This window comes from Oncorhynchus keta, chromosome 2, assembly GCF_023373465.1.
Source record: "Oncorhynchus keta strain PuntledgeMale-10-30-2019 chromosome 2, Oket_V2, whole genome shotgun sequence".
Lineage (NCBI taxonomy): Eukaryota > Metazoa > Chordata > Actinopteri > Salmoniformes > Salmonidae > Oncorhynchus > Oncorhynchus keta.
The window spans coordinates 34,766,375-34,784,009 of record NC_068422.1 but is presented as its reverse complement, the minus strand read 5'-3'; the positions used below and the strand labels follow the sequence as shown (position 1 = coordinate 34,784,009).

At 40.6% G+C, this 17,635-nt stretch overlaps 1 protein-coding gene across 4 annotated transcripts in view; it reads left to right on the top strand.

Annotated features, from left to right (window-relative positions):
* The first annotated feature begins 7,311 nt into the window (after nucleotides 1-7,311).
* Nucleotides 7,312-17,635, top strand: part of LOC118399703 (protein bicaudal C homolog 1-B-like) — a 71,876-nt gene continuing 61,552 nt past the window's right edge. For 2 of the 4 annotated variants that reach the window (XM_052475827.1, XM_035795954.2), the window contains exon 1: nucleotides 7,313-8,109. In XM_052475827.1, the coding sequence (XP_052331787.1) occupies nucleotides 7,917-8,109 (193 nt within the window). In that variant the 5' untranslated portion in view covers nucleotides 7,313-7,916. Of the gene's footprint in view, nucleotides 8,110-17,635 lie in introns of all 4 variants that reach the window. The other 2 variants (XM_035795974.2, XM_035795958.2) reach the window with 2 other exon arrangements.

Genomic DNA, 17,635 nt, shown 5'->3' with positions numbered 1-17,635 from the left:
TGATGTGTATGCCGAGGAACTTAAAACTTGCTACCCTCTCCACTACTGTTCCATCGATGTGAATAGGGGGGTGTTCCCTCTGCTGTTTCCTGAAGTCCACAATCATCTCCTTAGTTTTGTTGACGTTGAGTGTGAGGTTATTTTCCTGACACCACACTCCGAAATACTCCATAATTACATTACAATACTCCATAATTACATGTTTTAGAAATATTTGCTAATTTATTGAAAATAAAATACAGAAATATCTCATTTACATCTCAATTTAATCAATTCACACCACTAAGTCAATACTTTCTAGAATAACCTTTGGTGGAGATTACAGCTGTGAGTCTTTTTGGGTAAGTCTGTAAGAACTTTGCACACCTGGATTGTACAATATTTGCCCATTATTCTTTTTACAATTCTTCAAGCTATGTCAAGTTGTTTTTTGATCATTGCTAGACAGCCATTTTCAAGACTTGCCATAGATTTTCAAGCCGATTTAAGTCAAAACTAACTAGGCCACTCAGGAACATTCAATGTCACATTGGTAAGCAACTCCAGTGTAGATTTTGCCTTGTGTTTAAGGTTATTGTCCTGCTGAAAGGTGAATTTGTCTCCCAGTGTTTGTTGGAAAGTAAACTCAAGCAGGTTTTCCTTTAGGACTTTTCCTGTGCTTATAGCTGTACTCAGTTTCTTCTATTGGGCACCCCTCTGAGGCTGCATAATAATTTACTCTGTCGTCACAGAAAATGATCACAGTGGCATGCCATTCATTTTCGAATAAAAGCTGAGTACTGGGATATTGTCCAGACAAAGATTTTTAGTGTAGCAATATTAAGTTGTATGAAATTAAATCAGATGTGAAATATAGGCTATGCAAAAATGTGGGCACCCTTGTCATTCTGTTGATTTGAATACCTGTAACTACTTAGCACTGATTAATTGGAACACATAATTGTTTTGGTGAGCTCATTAAGCCTCGAACTTCATAGACAAGTGCATCCAATCATGAGAAAAGGTATTTAAGGTGGCCAATTGCAAGTTTTTGTTCTCTTTGACTCTCCTCTGAAGAGTGGCAACATGGGGGCCTCAAAACAACTCTCAAATGACCTGAAAACAAAGATTGTTCAACATTATGGTTTAGAGGAAGGCTACAAAAAGCTATCGCAGAGATTTAAGCTGTCAGTGTCCACTGTGAGGAACATAGTGAGGTAATGGAAGACCACAGGCACAGTTCTTGTTAAGGCCAGAAGTGGCAGGCCAAGTAAAAATATTGGGGAGGCAAAGGCGAAGTATGGTGAGAATGGTCAAAAACAGCCCACAGACCACCTCCAAAGACCTACAACATCATCTTGCTGCAGATGATGTCACTGTGCATCGTTAAACAATTCAGCGCACTTTGCACAAGGAGAAGCTGTATGGGAGAGTGGTGCGGAAGAAGCCTTTTCTGCACACACGCCACAGAGTCGCTTGAGGTATGCAAACGCACATTTGGACAAGCCAGCTTCATTTTGGAATAAGGTGCTGTGGACTAATGAAACAAAGATTGAGTTATTTGGTCATAACAAGGGACGTTATGCATGGCGGCAAAAGAACACAGCGTTCCAAGACAAACACTTGCTACCCACAGTAACATTTGGTGGGGGTTCCATCATGCTGTGGGGCTGTGTGGTCAGTGCTGGTACTGGGAATCTTGTTAAAGTTGAGGGTCGCATGGATTCCACTCAATATCAGCAGATTCTTGGGAATAATGTTGAAGAATCAGTCACAAAGTTTAAGTTACACCGGGGCTGGATATTTCAACAAGACAACGACCCTAAACACTGCTCAAAATCTACCCGGGCATTTATGCAGAGGAACAAGTACAAATCATTACATTACATTTACATTTAAGTCATTTAGCAGACGCTCTTATCCAGAGCGACAAACAAGGGCACTGCGTTCATCCACCTCTGGCCTGCTCGCCTCCCTACCACTGAGAAAGTACAGTTCCCGCTCAGCCCAGTCAAAACTGTTCGCTGCTCTGGCTCCCCAATGGTGGAACAAACTCCCTCACGACGCCAGGACAGCGGAGTCAATCACCACCTTCCGGAGACACCTGAAACCCCACCTCTTTAAGGAATACCTAGGATAGGATAAAGTAATCCTTCTCACCCCCCACCCCCCCTTAAAAGATTTAGATGCACTATTGTAAAGTGGCTGTTCCACTGGATGTCATAAGGTGAATGCACCATCAAATCAAATCAAATTTTATTTGTCACATACACATGGTTAGCAGATGTTAGTGCGAGTGTAGCGAAATGCTTGTGCTTCTAGTTCCGACAATGCAGTAATAACCAACAAGTAATCTAGCTAACAATTCCAAAACTACTACCTTATAGACACAAGTGTAAGGGGATAAAGAATATGTACATAAAGATATATGAATGAGTGATGGTACAGAGCGGCATAGGCAAGATACAGTAGATGGTATTGAGTGCAGTATATACATATGAGATGAGTATGTAAACAAAGTGGCATAGTTAAAGTGGCTAGTGATACATGTATTACATAAGGATGCAGTAGATGATATAGAGTACAGTATATACGTATACATATGAGATGAATAATGTAGGGTATGTAAACATTATATTAGGTAGCATTGTTTAAAGTGGCGAGTGATATATTTTACATCATTTCCCATCAATTCCCATTATTAAAGTGGCTGGAGTTGAGTCAGTGTGTTGGCAGCAGCCACTCAATGTTAATGGTGGCTGTTTAACAGTCTGATGGCCTTGAGATTGAAGCTGTTTTTCAGTCTCTCGGTCCCAGCTTTGATGCACCTGTACTGACCTCGCCTTCTGGATGATAGCGGGGTGAACAGGCAGTGGCTCGGGTGGTTGCTGTCCTTGATGATCTTTATGGCCTTCCTGTGACATCGGGTGGTGTAGGTGTCCTGGAGGGCAGGTAGTTTGCCCCCGGTGATGCGTTGTGCAGACCTCACTACCCTCTGGAGAGCCTTACGGTTGTGGGCGGAGCAGTTGCCGTACCAGGCGGTGAAATTGTCAGGGGTGCCCAAACTTTTTCATACAACTATATGATAAACAGAGAGTAGCAGCATAAAGAGAGGGGTTGGGGGGAGGCACACAATGCAAATAGTCCGGGTAGCCATTTGATTACCTGTTCAGGAGTCTTGTGGCTTGGGGGTAAAAACTGTTGAAGCCTTTTTGTCCTTGACACTCCGGTAGTAGAGAGAACAGTCTATGACTGGGGTGGCTGGGGTCTTTAACAATTGTTAGGGCCATCTTCTGACACCGCCTGGTGTAGAGGTCCTGGATGGCAGGCAGCTTAGCCCTAGTGATGTACTGGGCCGTACGCATTACCCTCTGTAATGCCTTGCGGTCAGAGGCCGAGCAATTGCCGTGTCAGGCAGTGATGCAACAGGATGTTCTCGATGTTGCAGCTGTAGAACCTTTTGAGGATCTCAGGACCCATGCCAAATCTTTTTCGTTTCCTGGGGGGGAATAGGCTTTGTCGTGCCCTCTTCACGACTGTCTTGGTGTGTTTGGACCATTCTAGTTTGTTGTTGATGTGGACACCAAGGAACTTGCTAAACTTGTAATTTGACATTTGAATACATTCAATAAGATTAGCAAGTATTCATCTTCTGCCGATCTACCTTTCCAGTGTTTAATTGCTATATTGTAATTACTTCGCCACCATGGCCAATTTATTTCCTTAACTTACCTCATTTGCACTCACTGTATATAGACGTTTTGTTTTCTTTTGTTCTACTGTATTATTGACTGTATGTTTTGTTTATTCCATGTGTAACTCTGTATGTGTCGAACTGCTATGCTTTATCTTGGCCAGGTCGCAGTTGCAAATGAGAACTTGTTCTCAACTAGCCTACCTGGTTAAATAAAGGTGGAAAAAAAGAAGATATTTTATGAGTATGAATATTCTGCTGTGAATAAAAATACCCTTGCAGATTTTGAATCTGTGCACATTCTGAGTTCTGTGACTGTTATCACATTACCAAGAGATTTATAAGCTTGTAGAATGTGTTGTATGTTTGTAGAAAGATATTTGGAAGTGAAAATGTGATTTGTGCTCTGGGTGCAGGACCTTTTACTCCTGACAACCAGTTCCCTCTGCCAAAACTACAACCGCCTAAACATTGGCTGGATTGTTCCATCAATCAAATCTCAGGAAGTAGCTCCCCACATGAGCAATAGAGGATGAGGGCAATTAACTGAAAACAATCTACTTGAAAGTAATAGTCTCTTTTATCTGTGTTCATCTTTTTTTTGGTGTGTGAAAAGGCATGACAGCAGTTTGCTTATCATGTGAATATAATGGTACATTTCAGACAAACTCTAGACCAAGGGAAAACAAATATATTTTCTAGTTAGTGAACCATCTGATTGTTGAAGTAGATTATAAATGCCATTAGCTGGCTAGGTAGCTAAATTGAAACTGCTGGGGCAAATCTAGCTAGCTAGCTAACTCCCGCCATCATCACTGCAGTGTAGTTAATGTTAACTAGGTTTGTAGAGAATATATATTTGAAGCTTTATTTTAAAGACTTGTTACTGACTTTTGAACACTTGTCAACCTACTTCTTTCCATTGCTTGTTTATTGAATAATTAGTGACTAAAAAAGTTGAGAAGAAAAATGCTCCTCCCTATTTCACTTTAAATAGACTTTTAGGCTGGTTGGGTATCATTTGGCTGATGTGCATATTTACATGAGTGTTTAATTATCCTAGTTAGCCAAGTTACTGACTGACTAGGATTATTGTTATTTATTTGTTTTCGTTTCCATCCACAACTTGTATGTGAGGAAAATCATACTGTATAAAAAAAATGTATGACAGCTGTGATGGAAACAGGAAGTTTCAGTATAATTTTATAAATGCCGGCAGATCATTTGTTAGGTCCTTCTGTGGCTCAGTTGGTAGAGCATGGCGCTTGTAACGCCAGGGTAGTGGGTTCGATTCCCGGGACCACCCATACGTAGAATGTATGCACACATGACTGTAAGTCGCTTTGGATAAAAGCGTCAGCTAAATGGCATATATTATTATTATTATTAATTCGACATGGCAGGAACTTTTTGTATCGGTAAAATTAACTATACGAGAAATGGTGGTGGAAACACCTTTATGTGCAAATATTGATATAACAACCATCATATCAAAGTAAATTTGGATTCATGCGATGATATGGTGGTGTGTGGTCCTCCCACTATGACTCGGGAAACAATACAGTTTATTAGGCTACAGATTAAATAAATGAGGATGAACTTCACGGGGTGGTGAAAGTGCACAGTGATCTTGATGCTCCTTTCAAGTAAATATCAACAGGTTTATTCTGGTGACAGGATGATCAATGCTTGACTGCTGTTTGACAAATACAAATATTCTTGCTCTTATCCATAATAATCTCATCATGTAGACTAGCCAATTCGCAAAGCCTACCGCACTGTATCTGCAAACTGTTGGCTAGAGTACACGTGCCAAGACCAGAGTAGGCACAGTTTGCTATTTAACACAACAGTTTTTGTGACAAATCTATTGGTAGAGAGCAGACAGTCTTGCGACATGCAGGAGACCTGGTTCAAACCCAGTTAGTCACAAGAGCAAGATTAAATAGGGAGGGGAAAGGCTATCCTTAGGATGCCTATGATAGGGCTTGTCAAAAAGTATTCAACCCCTTTGTTACGACAAGCCTAAATAACTTTGGGACTAAAGATGTGCGTAACAAATCGCATGGACTCATTCCGTGTTCAGTAATTGTGGTTAACATGATTTTTGAATGACTACCCCATCTCTGTACCCCACACATACAATTATCTGTAAGGTCCCTTAATTGAGTAGTACATTTCAAGCTTGGATTCAACCACAAAGACCAGGGAGGCTTTTCAATGGCTTGCAAAGAAGGGCACCGATTGGTAGATGTTTTAAAAATAAGAAAGCAGACACTGAATATCCCTGAAGTTTTTAATTACACCTTGTCATTACAAAGATACAGGCGTCCTTCTAACTCAGTTGACAGAGAGGAAGGAAACTGCTCAAGGATTTTCACCATGAGGCCAGTGGTGATTTTAAAACAGTTACATGGTTTAATGGATAAGATATCAGAAAACTGAGGATGGATAAACAACTCCACAGTATTAACATAAATGACAGCAATATTAACATAAGGAGCATCGATCACTGTGCACTTTCACCACCCTGTGAAGTTCATCCTCATTTATTTAATCTGTAGCCTAATAAACTGTATGGTTTAAAAGCCAGCATGGATAGACATGTTTCTAGCATAAAGCATTGCGGACCAAATAAAGGGATACCTAATCAGTTGTACAACTGAATGCCTTCAACTGAAATGTGCCTTCCACATGTATCCCAACCCCTCTGAATCAGAGAAGTGTAAGGGGCTGCCTTAATTAACATCCACAGCGACTGGGGAACAGTGGGTTGTTAACTGCCTTGCTCAGGGTAGAATGACAGAGTTTTACCTAGTCAGCTCAGGGATTTAATCCAGCAACCTTTCGGTTACTGGCTCAACACTCTAACCACTAGGCTACCTGCTACCCTAAATAACTGTTATAGATCACTTTGTATATTCAGATCTATTTTATTAAGCTAACAAGGGATAGGTGTGTGCTTTTTGCCATTTTCTTTAATAAAGGGTAGGCCTATGGCATACCCTCTCGTACCCCATCAATTTGAGTCTTGGTTTTAATTTACAGCCCTTCACTGACACAGAGGTGGAATTGGCCGACAAAAATCTGTATATATATAGCAGCCTAATTGAATCTGTCAAACAGGCAGATTGATTGTGGCATAGCTGCTGCTGCTTCATGTTTCAGCACTAAAATGTAAGTTACTCGAATCTGGCTTATTGTGAGGTCAATAACGCTAATAAATACATCATGGGCAAGAAACCTATTGATTTGAATCAAAAAAATTATAGTAGTAACAAGCTATCAATGCTGACCTTCGGTCCTCCTCATCATGTCATTTACACCATCTCAGCAGCTATAATAGAAATATAATTTTGCTCTGTGCTTTTCCGGAGCATGCATTCCGTAGCAGGCGCACTTGACATTGCAGAACCAGCTGAGAATCAGAGATGAGAGGCAACATCGAGCACACATAAATGTATAGCCTAATTAGTAACTGATTCTAAAACACTGAGAATAAATTACACGACCTTCCCCTGATCTAGATTGAACAAAAATACTAAATCCTCCCCTTGATTGAAATTGAAAAAGCATGACCCGCCCCCATTTTCCTCCAGATAACCATTCTGTAAATGTCAAACCAGCCCTTAGAATTAAATGTGGAGTGGAGCTTTATAGTTAGGGTAGAATACTTGTTGACATCATGTGATCTGCGTAACCTTCAAAATTATTCGGCAATCCTAATTTATTTGAAAACACCGTTTACATCATAATTTGTCGCAATGAAAAACGTTATACAAAAGAAGATGAACACCTCTCGAACGAATACAAATGTTGTCGATCTATAGAACATTCCTCCTATACCTATCTTCATTACACATTTTCAAATGTTTTTTTTTTGCGACGTTTTTGTCGGATAAACCTGAGTCAATGGAAAATAAACCTGTTGATTGGGACAAATGAGAGAAATTAATAGTACATGCTAAAGAAACTACATTTGGGAGGAGTCCCACATATTGGAGTTGTGTCTGACACCTGAAACTTTACTTGTGTTCTAGACTCAGCAAACCACCACTCAATGGGGAAAACAGAGGGGCTCGAGGAAACGGTCGCGGAAGAAGTCAATGCGCAACAATGAGTCTGGACAAAATCTCAAAGTGATAGATAAATAAGGGAAAGTAGGTTTTACAATCCACAACGTGGTAGTTTACATTTTTTTTTAGAAACGCAGTGGCCATTGGAAACGTTGCTGTGCAGCGCAATGGCTACCCAGTGCGACTCTCTGAGCGGATACTTGCAACAGTCGGACCAGGGCTCAAATAGCGAGCGTAGTACTGACTCCCCGGTCCCCGGGTCCGAGGATGACTTGAGCGGACCCCATGCCTTACCAGACCCGGAGTGGACGGAGGAGAGATTTCGAGTGGACCGCAAGAAACTGGAAATCATGTTATTAGGTAAAGAAAGAAATACAGATATTTTTGCCATGTTTTGCAAAAGTTTAAAACATTCCTTTGTTTTGAGAATGGGAACGATGCCAACTGTATGCTTCCAAAAAACGATGTTTTACTCTTCATATGGTATTTGTAGTTTTCTCCTCCACATTCAGTTGCTTATTTTCGTGTCCAGTCATTTGTAGGCCTATGTATTACTTTCTAGCGTATCCTGCCGTTAGACTGCCCAGCATAATGTATTTTGTCATCATTTGAAACATTTCTCTGTACTTTCTTTTGACCACAGAAAGCAACTAGATATTGTGGCTTCTGCTGGGATGGAATTGAGATATAATCAATGTCATATCGTATCCCCCCTAGGATGTGCATATACTCTAATATAGAACTTTGCCTCAATCAAAACAAACTTTATAGACACGGTACAATAGTTTATGCAACACTAGTTATTTAATTCTGATTTAAGATTAGCATTGTTATGTGTGGTCATGGTCACCACTAGTTGTTGTTGCCCTGTCCCTTTCTCTGCGATTGTCATTCTAATGGTATTCAGACAAAGTAAAAATAATTCCTCAAACATTTACATCAAAAGGTGCAAAGTTATGGGAAAAGACAACATCCACATTCAATTAAAATGTTTTCTTGATCAAACAAACACTTTTCGTGCAGTATTAATTTACCATCCTTACAAACCACGTAATGCAAATGTACACTACTGTATGGTCATGTAGGTTTGTACCCTGAGACTTTCCATCACCATGAAGAATAACAATGCACAATACAATATTTGAGTACATTGAGACATCAAGTGGTTTGTGACGATGATGTGGCTCATTTGGTAGAGCATGGTTGCTTGAAATGCTAGGATTGTGGGTTTGATTGCCATGGGGGATCAGTATGGAAAAGTATGAAAATGTATGCACTGGATAAGAGCATCTACTAACATGGAAAAGGAAGAGTAGACCATTTCAGTTTTCACATAGAAGTAAGTTGCATTTGCAAAGTATTTCAAGAACCTGGAAAAAATCAAGCAAGTATTTGTATATTCCACAAGTGCTATCAGATTAACGGTTTTGTACAGATAATTATCAGACCCAAGTTACAAATGCTAGGGCCTCCCGAGTGGCGCAGTATTCTAAGGCAGTGCTAGCTGTGCCACAAGAGATTCTGCGTTCGAGTCCAGGCTCTGTCGCAGCCGGCTGCGACCGGGAGACTCATTGGGCAGCGTCCAATTGGCCCAGCGTCATCCGGGTTACTTGTGAGTGCATTACATTTTTAGATAAATAAGCTTTTCGTGTGTATGGAACATTTCTGGGAACATTTGCTTCAGCTCATGAAACATGGGACCAACACTTTACATGGTGCATTTATATTTTTGTTCAGAATACATTTAGTTTCAATTTTTTCAAAAAAGTAGTGCACTTGGCCTTTACTAGTCCTGTATTAGCAGACCGATATAGACGTCTTCAGTAATGTTTCTACAGCTCTACCCCACCCCAACCCCTCAGCAAAACGATCGCAGCAACGCTGCACCCAAACTACTTCCCCAAACTACTTCCCACTTCCTATGGTCAGCACACATGCATCAATAATGTTTGTACTGTGGTCAGCAGTTGAGGAGCATGCACACGATTCAACAAATGGGAGTCGCTATGAACAAGTGTGTGTTATGGTCATGACTCAAGTTTTACCTTCCTCAATAGCTGGCGAAAACACTTCTCTCAGTAAGACCCTTTAATGAGACCAAACTATCCTAAAAATATGTCCTGGTCATTGGTAGCATCACCATTGTAAAAGCCTACATTTTTTTTTAATGCTTATTAAACCTCATTAAACGTGTCTATGAAGACCATTTTAGTTAATAGATGATATAGTCTATATTTGCTGTACTGTACAAACCTATAATCATAGATCTGGCTGAGATACAAAGCGGACCTGCATCCAATGTTATAGTTTTCCAGGTGGTGATCTTTTTTTTTCACTCTCCTATCTAATCATCAATCTCTGTCACTGTCATTTCAGTGAACAGTTAAATGACCGATGTCAGGTTTGTGTGTGGTCAGTCTCTAATGAGACGTCCCTAGGAGTGTGTAAAGGATGAGACCATCCGTTATTGCAACACACAATCTTGTAGAGGAAGATTCCAGCGTTATGTAACTGAATAAGATTTTCTATCAATCCCACATGAAGATAGTGAGTCGCCATCAGCTGGAGAAACAGCCAAAGGAGACCATACGGGGAACGTTAACAAGATATGAGATAATCAACCCAATGGAAACAACTCATGAAAGCTCAAATAATATCATACAAAACAAGGGGTTTCATATTCAGCTTGACACAAGACAACCCATGCCTTAATCTGTCTTGACTGTTATTTCTTATCCTGTTGGATATGAAGATGTCTAGTCAGTGGGATTCTGTTTGCTCTACTCTCCCTTGATTATTTTCTTTTTCATTACAGTACTCTTTTGATTATGAAGAGTTAATATCTGTGCCCAATATAATCCACGTCTGTTTGGGTGGATGTTATAATAAAAATCATTGTTTAATTGGAGCACAGTTATCAAACCTGCTCTTAAATTCTGTTTTGAAGTTTAAATAAAAACAGTTTTAGGTTAATTAGGCGAGCCTGGGGATTTTGAGGATGCACTCTTTGTTAATTTAATTTAATGACCTTTCTTTTTTTTGGTTAAAAGAAAATATGCAATTTGTCTTTTGTATACAGGAATTATGGCAGCGGGTTTTAAAGTAACCCCCATTTTTCTGTCTCTCTCACACACTCACACTCACTTCCAGCTCAGCTCCACCTGGTTGTGGCCCTGTTGCTGCTTCGCTGCTCTGCATTCCTTAAAGCTCCATGTCATCCCTGCCTTTTCCAGGAAAACAACTTAACAAGAGGGCGTCCCTAAACCCAAGTCTGCCGGACATACTGTATGCAAAGCAATCTCTTTAACATGTTGTTTTCTAGTGCCTTCTATGACCATGGCAGGAATTCTCCACGTTAACATTCAGCCCATGGCATGAAGTGAATATTACTCTTTGTTTCCATCTCTGGTCAGTCATTGGCCTTTTCTCAATTGGGAGAAGTCAATCCTCCTCAACTCATCCCTTCTTCTTTTCCTCCTTGACCCGAAAACCGATAAGTGGTCGCCATATGTATGAGCGTGTTAATAGGTAAACAGAGGAGTTTGCTCCTCTCCTCGAGTGCCTCTGGTGGAATAATTTAGAAATCCGCCACACCCCCTTTGAAACAGCTGTTGTACTCTCAGGAGAAAAGCATGCATACATTTACATTACTACTTGTTTTATCAATAAAATGTCTAGCATAACTAGCTACATTTCTTTTTTTAACCACGTTACACATGTATTTGAGGATTCTACCTCCTGTAACCATAAATTGCCCTAGTGGAAAAGGATAGTTTTAATTTTATACAAGTGTATTTGTTTCCTCTTCGATTACCTTTCACCTTTTTCAAAAAGGAGGGGAGGAAAGGATGTAAGGAATTAAGGCAATCCAATTGAGAATCTCTAAGTGGTTCAGGGTGAGTGGTCATACAATCTCAACCGTGAAACAGCAATAGCCTTTATCTACTACCTCTTATCTGGTGCAGTTCCAGGATGTACTCTATCCCATGGGGCTTGTCAATTCTTTTAAAGACATGCTTTCTTCGACATTAGTAAGAGTATCCTTGTGTTTTTAAAATGTTATATATGCACAATTAACCAGTGCATTAAGCAGTATTCAGACCCCATGACTTTTTCCACGTGTTGTTATGCCTCTGTCTTATTCTAAAATTGCTTAAATCGTTCCCCCCCCTCATCAACAGATAATACCCCATACTGACAAAGCTAAAAACATTCTATTTTTTTACAAAAAAACTGAAATATATTACATTTACTTAAGTAATCAGACCCTTTTACTCAGTACTTTGTTGAAGCACCTTTGGCAGCGATTACAGCCTCGAGTCTTCTTAGGTATGATGCTACAAGCTGTATTTGGAGAGTTTCTCCCATTCTTCTCGGAAGATTCTCTCAAGCTCTGTCAGGTTGGATGGGGAGCGTTGCTGCACAGCTATTGTCAGGTCTTTCCAGAGAAGTAATATTGGGTTCAAATCTGGACTCTGGCTGGGCCACTCAAGGACATTTAGAGACTTGTCCCAAAGCCACTCCTGCGTTGTCTTGGCTGTGTGCTTAGGGTCATTGTCATGTTGGAAGTTGAACCTTCACCAAGGGTCTGAGGTCTTGAGTGCTCTGGAGCAGGTTTTCGTCAAGGATCTCTACGTACTTTGCTCCGTTCAGCTTTCCCTCAATCCTGACTAGTCTCCCAATCCCTGCTGCTGAAAAACATCCCCACAGCATGATGCTGTCACCCCCATGCTTCATCGTAGGGATGGTGGCAGGTTTCCTCCAGATGTGAGGCTTGGCATTCAGGCCAAAGAGTTCAATCTCAGCTTCATCAGAACAGAGAACTCCAAGCGGGCTGTCATGTTCCTTTTTACTGAGGAGTGGCTTCCGCTGGTCACTCTACCATAGAGGCCTGATTGGTGGAGTGCTGCAGAGATGGTTGTCCTTCTGGAAGGTTCCCCCATCTCCACAGAGGAATTGGAGTTCTGTCAGAGTGACCATTGGGTTCTTGGTCACCTCCCTTTTTTTAATTTGTAATTTTGCAAAGATTCTAAAAACCTGTTTTCACTTTGTTATTATGGGGTATTGTGTTTTAGATTGAGGCGGGGAAACAATTTAATCAATTTTAGAATAAGGCTGTAATGTAACAAAATGTGGAAAAGGGAAGGGTTCTGAATACTTTTCGAATGCACTGTATATGTACCTCCAAGCCTGTTTAGGATGCTCTGATTGGTCCTTACATGTTATCGTCAGCGTTGTAACATCTGGCTCTGTTTTCATTAGAGGAGAGGGCTTTGTTGATGTGGGACTCTGTCCTGAAGTGGACACAGCCCAGAGTTTGACCCATAATGAAATCATTGTGTGGGAACTTCCAGTATATGTTTACTCCAGGTTTTATTGTCTGTGACTGTATCTCTGGACTCCCTTGATTTGAAACTTGTGTAACCTGCACTATGCAAAAGGGAAAGGATCTGTATATCTGTATAAAGCCTTGCTAATGTTTTAAAGGTACTTAACAACATTTCCTCCCATCTCAACCTCCAGCCTTGAGAAGTTTTAGAAGTCTTCATTTAGAGTAGTAAAAAAAAACCTGTTAGGAATGTGTGTGTTTTTATTTTGTGAAGTAATAAGACATCTTATCTGAATAGCCATACATAGGTCGTCTCTCTTGGCTTGCATTGCAGCGTGACCTTCTTTCCAATCCTCCCTATAAAATCCATTAAGCCAGTATCTGTTGTTCCAGATGGTCATGAGGTGTTGAAATACATATTCTCTCCAACACGTTCACACACACGGATCTACTGTATGTCAAGACTGTTTTTACTTTGAGAGGCATTATATCACTTCTAACTGAATTGATACGTGGATACTAAGTGGGGCTGAGGATATACACATATTTATAGTGTCCTCTGTTTTGTCTGTTTCCCCTGCTATCTGTATCAGAGTTTTTGAGCTGAAGGGAGTGTAAGATTTTAAGTTGGAGGAGAGTAGGGGTTGTTGTCGGAGAGAAACAGTTACCCAGAAACATCATGATGACTACACTGTACATCACCACATTAGAAGGAAATACCCACTAATACTGTTTAGGCCTATGTGGCATATTTTCCCTACCAGTTTGGATCAGATCCTTTTCTGAAGAATTATGGGAAATAATGAGCTGAATAGTAATAAAAGTCCCCTGACCATGGAGAACCTCCGTTACAGATTATTACAATTTGTTTTGGTGCCCTACTTCTAAATAAAATGACATGGTCATATTGAAATGCCTCAAATTTCCTGTCAATGCATTACCTGTTTTAAATCCATTAATGATTGTAAGGTGTCAAACTGTCTGCAGCCCTCAAGTTAGGATGACCAGACATCCTTGAATTCCGGGGTAAGTCCCCGATTTTGGTGGCCTGTCCCGAGTTAGAGCATCCCCGGAAATGTCACTGATTAGCTCTCAGAATGAAAAAAGCAACTCTGGTAGTTAAATTGATATTTAAATAATCAAACCCTGTGTCCAATCAGATTTGCATGTAAAACTTGTTTGTTCAGACCTTATGAGACCTTCTGAGAATGTTTGATCAGTGATGGGCTACATTTTAACCACCACATGAACAACATGCCCAGCATTGGCTACAAAACATGGGTGATTCTATAATTACTAGAAAGGATAGAGATAAGATAACGAGAACTGGATAGGTTAGTACATATTTGTGCTATAATTAATAAAAACAAAAATCCCTTTTTCCCCTTCTTTTTTCTTGTGCATTTAATTTCCAAAATCTGGTCACCTTACCTCAAGTACGGTGACCAAAATATAAAAGCTACATGTAAAGTGTTGGTCCCATGTTTCATGAGCTGAAATAAAAGATCCCAGAAATGTTCTGTATGCACAAAAAACTTCTTTCTCTCAAATGTTGTGCACAAATGTGTTTACATCCCTGTTAGTGAGCATTTTTGCCAAGATAATCCATCCACCTGAAAGGGGTGGCATTTCAAGAAGCTGATTAAACAGCATGCTCATTACACAGGTGCACATTGTGCTGGGGACAATAAAAGGCCACTCTAAAATGTGCAGTTTTGTTACACAACACAATGCCACAGATGTCACGAGAGAGTTTACCGGAGCTGTCGCCAGAGAATTTAATATTAATTTCTCTACCATAAGCTGTCCCTCCCAACATTGTTTTAGAGAATTTGGCAGTACTTCCAACCGGCCTTACAACCGCAGACCACATTTAAGGCATTGTGTGAGCGAACGGTTTGCTGACGTCAACCTTGTGAAAAGAGTACCCCCATGCCGGTGGGGTTATGGTATGAGCAGGCATAACCTACAGACCATGAACACAACTGCATTTTATCGATAGCAATTTGAATGCACAGAGATACCGTGATGAGATCCTGAGGCCCATTGTCGTGCCACTCACCCGCCGCCATCACCTCATGTTTCAGCATGATGATGTCGCAAGGATCTGAACACAATTTCTGCAAGCTGAAAATGTCCCAGTTCTTCCATGTCCTGCAAACTCACCAGACATGTCACAGATTGAGCATGTTTGGGATGCTCTGGATCGAGTGTATGATGGCGTGTTCCATTTCCTGCCAATATCCAGCAACGTCGCACAGCCATTGAAGAGGAGTGGGACAACATTCCACAGGCCACAATCAACAGCCTGATCAACTCAATGCGAAAGGGATGTCTTACTGCATGAGGCATATGGTGGTCACACCAGATACTGACTGGTTTTCTGATCCACACCCCTACCTTTTTTCAAGGTATCTTTGACCGATGCATATCTGTCTTCCCGGTCATGTGAAATCCCTAGATTAGGGCCTAATTGACTGATTTCCTTATATGAACTGTAACCTTTTGTTCAGTATAATAAGATGATTTTTATTCACTCAAGTGTGGGAAAGCATTGCCTCAATTTCTAAAAACAAATGTGAATATGTCCATGTATGAGTAGTTTCCATAGTTACAAGCAAGGTAAACAGATTTACATTTTATTGTTCATTTCATGCTAACCAAATGTCATTAGTGTCATGCTCCTCAGCAAGAACCAAAAATGTTGCTCAAACAGAAAGGGGAACAGAGTCACCTGACCAACAACCAAAATAAAACAGGAGGGGTTCTGAAAGACACTCTTGGGGGTGTCCACTGAGTGCCCACTAAATTTGCCCAAGAAGAGGCAACCAAAAGAAAAACACTAAAGTTAAAGACAGGAAGCAAAACAAAAAAGTGGTGCAAAACAAAACCAGGGGATTTGGATAAAGGATTGTTTGTCTAGAAATCAAAATAGGGTGAGCCAAATAAAGGTTTTGACCTTCCACATCTCTCAAGAGAACTAGAGCACTGGGCCAGCCACTCTTAAACAGTACCTAGGCCAGCACAGGTGAAATACCCTCCCAACAATGATGGCAACCAGCACAGGTGTAACACACACTGACCAACGAGGTGACACCAGTTGGTACGCCCCATGGGCCAATGAGCTATACGTGCTAAAGTCCAACCACAAAACATAAATGGAAAAAACAAAGCCTGTAACCATAACTAACTGCACAGTGACACCAAGTAGTCCATGCCCTGCAACATTACCCACTCTCGCCCAATGGGAATAGAACCGAGTACATTGATGCTGAGCTCGTTTGTAAAACTGATTCTGTATGGAAAAAGGCAGACTCACAAACTGGGTCAAAATGCCAAAAAAGGGTATGTCTCCTCTCTGCTGCACATGTCCACATTGTCTTGAAACAGTGTGGAGTGTGCGTGTGTATACAGGCCCCCATTCTTGTCTTCCTCCTTGGTGCTGAGTAAGAGCTTTTGACAGGAAGTGAGTGTCGTGTGTGGAATGTGCTGTAGGCTCTCTCTCCACTGCAGGAGAACACAGGCCTGTTGTTTTAACCTCTAGAACCACATGCTGTCAGACATTGAAAGGGTCCAAAGTCATATACTATTAAACTAATGGGCTATTTTAAGTGGTGTTTACTGTGGACGTTACTGTAACGGATCTTGAGGGAGCTCAAAGTTGTGTAAACCTAAATATACCATTGTAGAATAAAATAATTGGAGCTTTAACAGCACGCAGTGCAGTGCTTCTCAACATCGTGGGAAGCATACATTATGCCAAAATGGTATGTGATTAAAAATGATTTAATTGATTTTCTAATCATACTGTTATTTTATCTGGATCTGTGCCTTTTGTATACTGTAGTTCACCTCTCTTCCAACCTTTTCTGGAAAAATGGTGATACAATTATGTTCAACTTTTCTTATGCAGTGAAGTCCTTTCTCCAAAGCATAATGAAGCTTTCATGATCCCCTAATATAATTTAGCTTGGGTCTTGTGGAAAAACCTGTTTCTTTACTCATGAAAATAAAACCTGGAATTGTATTTCAATGGTCTGACTTGACTTGAGCTCTCTGACCCATTTCTCTGCTTCTGGAACTGTAAATGAGGTGAAATGAATACCTGTTTTTTTTTTTTTTTTTTTTTTTTTACTCCACTCAAAGCCCTTTTTCTTCTGCACCTTCAAAGTGCAGATTTACATTCTGTCTGGTTTACGGCTGCTATAAAATGCAAAACAAGAAGTTTGGGGTGAGACGCACTGCTCCAGCCCCTCTGATGGAGCTAGATCTCACACTACATACCAGGTACTAGGAGAATGCTCAGGTTGTGAAATGCTTCTGGAAAGTTTGCAACAACTCACTCACAATTCACACATGGGGGTGAAATGGGAAAATACCCAGATGCCCAGGATGTGATAACGCATGATTTCTTCACCTGATTATCTTGCCTTTTACTTAGCAATTAAACCAACAGACTGACTCAGTGCTTGTAGATATGTTTTATTGTTTTTCTCCTATTTTTTTGTTATGGGCAATTCCATGGTAATGGATTTACGCTGAAACTCAGATTTTCAC